General features: G+C 35.2%; 1 protein-coding gene across 1 annotated transcript in view; it reads right to left on the bottom strand.

The window, feature by feature from the left end:
* Nucleotides 1-8,846, bottom strand: part of abcc5 (ATP-binding cassette, sub-family C (CFTR/MRP), member 5) — a 52,035-nt gene extending 43,189 nt beyond the window's left edge. The window contains 7 exon segments of the mRNA XM_028574149.1: nt 494-667; nt 4,383-4,616; nt 5,059-5,203; nt 6,182-6,331; nt 6,553-6,662; nt 7,922-8,017; nt 8,695-8,846. Coding sequence (XP_028429950.1) covers nt 494-667; nt 4,383-4,616; nt 5,059-5,203; nt 6,182-6,331; nt 6,553-6,662; nt 7,922-7,996 — 888 coding nt within the window. The 5' untranslated portion in view covers nt 7,997-8,017; nt 8,695-8,846.
* Nucleotides 8,847-9,669: the final 823 nt, after the last annotated feature.

Genomic DNA, 9,669 nt, shown 5'->3' with positions numbered 1-9,669 from the left:
GACCATGTTATGGTTGTGTATGGTGGTTGAGAGTAGTCCTGACCATGTTATGGTTGTGTGTGGTGGTTGGGATTAGTCCTGACCATGGTATGGTTGTGTGTGGTGGTTGAGAGTAGTGTCCATGTTATGGGTGGTGGTTGAGAGTAGTCCTGACCATGTTATGGTTGTGTGTGGTGGTTGAGAGTAGTCCTGACCATGGTATGGTTGTGTGTGGTGGTTGAGAGTAGTCCTGACCCTGACCATGGTGTGTGGTGGTTGGTTGACCATGTGTGGTGGTTGGTGGTAGTCCTGACCATGTTATGGTTGTGTGTGGTGGTTGAGAGTAGTCCTGACCATGTTATGGTTGTGTGTGGTGGTTGAGAGTAGTCCTGACCATGTTATGGTTGTGTGTGGTGGTTGAGAGTAGTCCTGACCATGGTATGGTTGTGTGTGGTGGTTGAGAGTAGTCCTGACGATGGTATGGTTGTGTGTGGTGGTTGAGAGTAGTCCTGACCATGGTGGGGTAGAAGAGGATGAAGACAGCTGATCCCAGCAGAGAGGTGGGTCCCAGGATGAACAGGTTGTAGACCACACCGAGAACGGCCACCAGGGGGCCGCCGGCCAACAGGCTGCCCACTGCCGCGGCATCAAACATCCTCTGGCCATCACTGGAGCACATGTTCACCAGCTATATAAGATATATAACATCAAATATAAGATATATAACATCAAATATAAGATATATAACATCAAACATAAGATATATAACATCAAACATAAGATATATAACATCAAACATAAGATATATAACATCAAATATAAGATATATAACATCAAATATAAGATATATAACATCAAATATAAGATATATAACATCAAATATAAGATATATAACATCAAACATAAGATATATAACATCAAAAAGATATATAACATCAAACATAAGATATATAACATCAAACATAAGATATATAACATCAAATATAAGATATATAACATCAAATATAAGATATATAACATCAAATATAAGATATATAACATCAAATATAAGATATATAACATCAAATATAAGATATATAACATCAAATATAAGATATATAACATCAAATATAAGATATATAACATCAAACAAAAGATATATAACATCAAATATAAGATATATAACATCAAATATAAGATATATAACATCAAACAAAAGATATATAACATCAAATATAAGATATATAACATCAAACAAAAGATATATAACATCAAATATAAGATATATAACATCAAATATAAGATATATAACATCAAACATAAGATATATAACATCAAACATAAGATATATAACATCAAATATAAGATATATAACATCAAATATAAGATATATAACATCAAACATAAGATATATAACATCAGACATAAGATATATAACATCAAATAAGATATATAACATCAAACAAAAGATATATAACATCAAATATAAGATATATAACATCAAATATAAGATATATAACATCAAATATAAGATATATAACATCAAACATAAGATATATAACATCAAACATAGGATATATAACATCAAACATAAGATATATAACATCAAATATAAGATATATAACATCAAATATAAGATATATAACATCAAACAAAAGATATATAACATCAAATATAAGATATATAACATCAAATATAAGATATATAACATCAAATATAAGATATATAACATCAAACAAAAGATATATAACATCAAATATAAGATATATAACATCAAATATAGGATATATAACATCAAATATAAGATATATAACATCAAATATAAGATATATAACATCAAATATAAGATATATAACATCAAATATAAGATATATAACATCAAACAAAAGATATATAACATCAAATATAAGATATATAACATCAAATATAGGATATATAACATCAAATATAAGATATATAACATCAAACAAAAGATATATAACATCAAATATAAAAATATAAGATATATAACATCAAATATAGGATATATAACATCAAATATAAGATATATAACATCAAACAAAAGATATATAACATCAAATATAAGATATATAAAATCAAATATAAGATATATAACATCAAACATAAGATATACAACATCAAATATAAGATATATAACATCAAATATAAGATATATAACATCAAACATAAGATATATAACATCAAACATAACATATATAACATCAAATATAAGATATATAAAATCAAATATAAGATATATAACATCAAATATAAGATATATAACATCAAACATAAGATATATAACATCAAAAATAAGATATATAACATCATATATAAGATATATAACATCAAATATAAGATATATAACATCCTCTGGCCATCACTGGAGCACATGTTCACCAGCTATATAAGATATATAACATCAAATATAAGATATATAACATCAAATATAAGATATATAACATCAAATATAAGATATATAACATCAAATATAAGATATATAACATCAAATATAAGATATATAACATCAAATATAAGATATATAAAATCAAATATAAGATATATAACATCAAATATAAGATATATAACATCAAATATAAGATATATAACATCAAATATAAGATATATAACAAATCAAATATAAGATCAAATATAAAAATCAAAAATAAGATATATAACATCAAATATAAGATATATAAAATCAAATATAACATATATAACATCAAATATAACATATATAACATCAAATATAACATATATAACATCAAATATAACATATATAACATCAAATTAAGATATATAACTGGAGCACATGTTAACCATCAAATATAAGATATATAACATCAAACATAAGATATATAACATCAAACATAAGATATATAACATCAAACATAAGATATATAACATCAAATATAAGATATATAACATCAAACATAAGATATATAACATCAAATATAAGATATATAACATCAAATATAAGATATATAACATCAAATATAAGATATATAAAATCAAATATCTATAACATCACTGGAGCATATGTAAAATCTATATAAGATATATAACATCAAATATAAGATATATAACATCAAATATAAGATATATAAAATCAAATATAAGATATATAACATCAAATATAAGATATATAACATCAAATATAACATATATAACATCAAATATAAGATATATAACATCAAATATAAGATATATAACATCAAACATAAGATATATAACATCATATATAAGATATATAACATCCTCTGGCCATCACTGGAGCACATGTTCACTAGCTATATAAGATATATAACATCAAATATAAGATATATAACATCAAACATAAGATATATAACATCAAATATAAGATATATAACATCAAATATAAGATATATAACATCAAATATAAGATATATAAAATCAAATATAAGATATATAACATCAAATATAAGATATATAACATCAAATATAAGATATATAAAATCAAATATAAGATATATAACATCAAATATAAGATATATAAAATCAAATATAAGATATATAACATCAAATATAAGATATATAACATCAAACATAAGATATATAACATCATATATAAGATATATAACATCCTCTGGCCATCACTGGAGCACATGTTCACCAGCTATATAAGATATATAACATCAAATATAAGATATATAACATCAAATATAAGATATATAACATCAAATATAAGATATATAACATCAAATATAAGATATATAACATCAAATATAAGATATATAACATCAAACATAAGATATATAACATCAAATATAAGATATATAACATCAAAAATAAGATATATAACATCCTCTGGCCATCACTGGAGCACATGTTCACTAGCTATATAAGATATATAACATCAAACATAAGACACTAGCTATATAAGATATATAACATCAAACATAAGATATATAACATCAAACATAAGATATATAACATCAAACATAAGATATATAACATCAAATATAAGATATATAACATCAAACATAAGATATATAATATCAAATATAAGATATATAACATCAAACATAAAATATATAACATCAAACATAAGATATATAACATCCTCTGGCCATCACTGGAGCACATGTTCACCAGCTATATAAGATATATAACATCAAACATAAGATATATAACATCAAACATAAGATATATAACATCAAATATAAGATATATAACATCAAACATAAGATATATAACATCAAATATAAGATATATAACATCAAACATAAGATATATAACATCAAATATAAGATATATAACATCAAACATAAAATATATAACATCAAACATCCTCTGGCCATCAGTGGAGCACATGTTCACCAGCTGGGGGGGTAAGAACATGTCAGGATATATTAAAGACATACACACAGAGAGACACACACACACTCTCCGTAGAGCCCTACCTGTCCCACGGTCTTGTCCCGGATGCTGCGGAGCTTCAGGATCTTGCTGAAGGCGAGGCTGAGGATGGCTCCTCTCAGTCTGGACCCGGTCCGATAGTTCAGGGCCCAGGTCAGAGCCAGAGACCAGGACCGGACCAGCTCTGTGGTCAGGACGCCCAGGACCAGCAGCAGCCCGTAGCCCAGATCAGGCTGTGTCTGCTGGGTGTACTCCAGGAGACGCTTCACCACAAAGGCCTGGAGGAGGGAGAGAGAAACAGACGGTACAGTGCTGGGACTGCTCACAGAGCCAGCATATCTCCACCAGACTCCATGTAAATAATCAGGACTTTTAGCGTGTATAGAGCCAGCATATCTCCACCAGACTCCATGTAAATAATCAGGACTTTTAGCGTGTATAGAGCCAGCATATCTCCACCAGACTCCATGTAAATAATCAGGACTTTTAGCGTGTATAGAGCCAGCATATCTCCACCAGACTCCATGTAAATAATCAGGACTTTTAGCGTGTATAGAGCCAGCATATCTCCACCAGACTCTATGTAAATAATCAGGACTTTTAGCGTGTATAGAGCCAGCATATCTCCACCAGACTGGTGGAAGCTGGAAAAGCTGGAAAAGTTGCATACTATGCCTTTAACCAAGGAGTGGGATATGGTTCGGTCTGGTACTGACTCACCGGGCCGCTGAATCCTGCCAGCTGGGTGACGGTGAGACAGAGGATGGAGAGCAGCAGACGAGCCCGACAGAAAGACCAGACCACCGAACACAGAGACGCATCGCTGCCCTTTGACCTCCGCTCATCCTCCCACAGAGACGCCAACCTGAGGACACACACACAAACACACACACACAGACACACACACACACACACACACACACACACACAGATGCACAGAGAGACACACACACACACACACACACACACACACACACACACACAGACACACACACACAAACACACACAGAGACACACACACACACACACACACACATACACACACACTCACACAGACAAACAGACACATACACACACAGAGACACACACACTCACACACACACACAGAGATGCACAGAGAGACAAACACACACTCACACACACACACACACACAGAGAGACACACACACACACACACACACACACACACAGACACACACACAGACACACACACACACACACACAGAGATGCACAGAGAGACAAACACACACACAGACAGACACACACACACACACACACACACACACACACACACACAGACACAGACACAGAGACACACTCACACACACAGAGATGCACAGAGAGACACACACACACACACACGCACACAAACAAACACACACACACTCACACAGACAAACAGACACATACACACACACAGACACACAGAGAGACACACAGAGACACACACACTCACACACAGACACACACACACAGACACACACACACACACAACACACACAGAGACACACACAACACACACACAGACACACACACACACACACACACACACACACAGACACACACACACACAACACACACACAGACACACACACACACAGACACACACACACAACACACACACAGAGACACACACACAGACACACACACACACACACACACACACACACACACACACACACACACACACACAGACACACACACACACACAACACACACACAGACACACACACACACACACACACACACACACACAGCATTATGAGTTATGAGCGATAGATTATGGGAAATGTAGGCTGCAAATTCAACTTTTTAGAAAAATCATTCATTAGCTCGTCCCACCTCAGGCTGTTGGCATGGCAACCCTCCTGCTGTGACACGGGCCAGACGTCATCCAATAGGAGCCGTCCTTTCCTGCGTGCATGTACAGCCAGTGGAGTCAGCCAATGAAACGTCATGAAGGAGAAAAGACCTGCGCTGTCCACCGGATGTCTGAAGATCAAACATTTTAGAAAGATTTTTGAGAAACAAGTCGAAATATTTTAAGAATTAAAAACAAAATTTATATTCTGAGAAAACCTGTATATTATTTTGGGGAAATATGTTGATAAGAAGGTTCGGAAATGTTTTTTATTTTTTAAGATTATTTTTTGGGGGCTTTTTCCGCCTTTATTTTGATAGGACAGCTTGGTGAGAAAGTGAGTGTGTGTTACCTGTCTTTGCCTCCACCTGTTGTCTTGTGGTCTGTGTTCTTAGCTCCGCCCTCCTCCAGCTCTTCACCATGGCAACCAGGTGCTCTGTCCTCACACACTCCCAACACACCCTGACAACCCCACAGGACCAGATGTTCAGCATCAGTTAGCATCCACTAAGATTATTATTCTAAGTGAATCTCCACCAGACTCCATGTAAATAATCAGGACTTTTAGTGTGTATAGAGCCAGCATATCTCCACCAGACTCCATGTAAATAATCAGGACTTTTAGCGTGTTATAGAGCCAGCATATCTCCACCAGACTCCATGTAAATAATCAGGACTTTTAGTGTGTATAGAGCCAGCATATCTCCGCCAGACTCCATGTAAATAATCAGGACTTTTAGCGTGTTTAGAGCCAGCATATATCCACCAGACTCCATGTAAATAATCAGGACTTTTAGTGTGTATAGAGCCAGCATATCTCCACCAGACTCCATGTAAATAATCATAGCGTGTATAGAGCCAGCATATCTCCACCAGACTCCATGTAAATAATCAGGACTTTTAGCGTGTATAGAGCCAGCATATCTCCACCAGACTCCATGTAAATAATCAGGACTTTTAGCGTGTATAGAGCCAGCATATCTCCACCAGACTCCATGTAAATAATCAGGACTTTTAGTGTGTATAGAGCCAGCATATCTCCACCAGACTCCATGTAAATAATCAGGACTTTTAGCGTGTATAGAGCCAGCATATCTCCACCAGACTCCATGTAAATAATCAGGACTTTTAGCGTGTATAGAGCCAGCATATCTCCACCAGACTCCATGTAAATAATCAGGACTTTTAGCGTGTATAGAGCCAGCATATCTCCACCAGACTCCATGTAAATAATCAGGACTTTTAGTGTGTATAGAGCCAGCATATCTCCACCAGACTCCATGTAAATAATCAGGACTTTTAGCATGTATAGAGCCAGCATATCTCCACCAGACTCCATGTAAATAATCAGGACTTTTAGCGTGTATAGAGCCAGCATATCTCCACCAGACTCCATGTAAATAATCAGGACTTTTAGCGTGTATAGAGCCAGCATATCTCCACATGTAAATGGGTGAATTAAGGGTTTATTTCAACCAAACCAGAGTGGTGATTGTTAGAACAGTGGAAAGATGAACCAAGACGGCTTTTGGTAGTTTAATTTAGTTTCTGTCCACTTTGAATGAAGTGTGTTTTACGACGCTAAAAGTCCTGATTATTTACATGGAGTCTGGTGGGTTTGGTGATAGTGATTTAATGTCTGACGATATGATGTAGCTTCATGTTTCTGGTTTAAAGATAAGTGCTAGCTGTGGGATGAATGTAATGGAGTACCAGTATACCTCCGGCAGCAGGGTGACCCCTGACCCCGGCTGTAGAGACTCCGGCTCGATCCGTCCAAAGTCATGTTGTTTCATCTTCTATCAGACCACATGGAGCTGAGAGACAGACAGACAGACAGACAGACAGAGAGACAGACAGATAAACAGAGAGAGAGAGAAAGAGACAGACAGACAGACAGACAGAGAGAGAGACAGACAGACAGAGAGGCAGCCAGACAAACAGAGAGATAGACAGAGAGACAGACAGACAGATAAACAGAGAGAGAGAGACAGAGACAGACAGACAGATAAACAGAGAGAGAGAGACAGAGAGACAGAGAGACAGACAGACAGACAGAAAAAGAGAGAGAGAGAGACAGAGAGACAGACAGACACAGACAGACAGACACACAGACAGACAGACACACAGACAGACAGATAAACAGAGAGACAGACAAAGACAGAGAGTCAGGCAGACCGATAAACAGAGAGAGAAAGACAGACAGACACAGACAGATAAACAGAGAGACAGACAGAGAGACAGACAGACAGATAAAAAGAGAGAGAGACAGAGACACAGACAGAGAGAGGTTTTATACAATAACACAGCATCCTTCAGAATAAAATACCTCCTGATTAGAACAATAACACAGCACCCTTCAGAATAAAAGCACGAGACGTTATAAAACAAACTGCCCTTGCGCTCTGAGCGTCAAACAGGAAATGAGGCCAAATAAAAACAGAAATCAGCTGATGGTCGGTGACCTGCGCACCTGTCTGTCTGTGTGTCCCACCTGTCTGTCTTTCTCTGATCTGTTGTGTGTCTCTCGTGATGCCTGTCTTCCTTCAGGTCCGCAGTAAACACCTTCTCTTCCCTTCTCTCTCGGACTCACAGCAGCATCAGCAGCAGAGCGATGCATCATGGGAAGTAGAGTCTTTTAGCTACGTGACGCCAGCCAGCCAGACCCCCAAATATCCCCCTCTAATGACGTCAGCACTGTGGGCTTTTGTCTGCTCTGAGTTTAGTCTGTCAGGGTAAATTACGCATGCGCAGCCACTGCGCATGCGTCAACACGCGGCATCAACATTACATTACTGCAGCGTTTATGTATTTCATTGACACGCTTGGGTGCCGATGTTGTTAATAATGTCTCCCCAATTTGGGATCACACTGCTGTTGGAACATATTGGATTGTTTATATTGTAGTTTTTGGATCCAAAAACGTCATAAAATGTGTAAAAACGTCATAAAATGCGACAGAAACGGATAAAAACAGCGTTGATTGTGTAGTTTTTTTAGGGTTCAGAAGCCTGTGGTCCTCGGCTCTAATATGACCCATTTTCAAAGATATTATATCAGAAATTTGGGTTTCTTTCAACCAAATTGTCAAAACAAAGTAACATGGATGGTTCCCTACAACGCTCTTCACAAGTTAAATAAATTATCAGTTCACTACTTTCATTGAATTTCGGTGTTTTTATTTAATTGTATAGTAGCATTTGGAGTAAAAAAAAAGTTGATAAAAGAACGTTGAAAAAAATGATAAAATATTTTTGGAAAAAACCTTCAAAAACGTGGCGCAAAAAAATAATAAAAAAAAAACGTCAAAAGAAGCGCGGAAACAAACGGCAAAAGTGACAAAAAACTTGGACAAAAAAAGCGACAAAAGTGTGGAAAACAATTAGTTCAAATTTCAAATCTTGACCCAGAAAAAGGGCCAATCTAAAAAGTTTACTGTGGTTTATTAATGTACCTAAACAACGATCAA

Source organism: Perca flavescens, chromosome 3 (assembly GCF_004354835.1).
Source record: "Perca flavescens isolate YP-PL-M2 chromosome 3, PFLA_1.0, whole genome shotgun sequence".
NCBI lineage: Eukaryota > Metazoa > Chordata > Actinopteri > Perciformes > Percidae > Perca > Perca flavescens.
The sequence above is the reverse complement of the archived record's forward strand: the minus strand, read 5'-3'. Positions and strand labels throughout refer to the sequence as shown.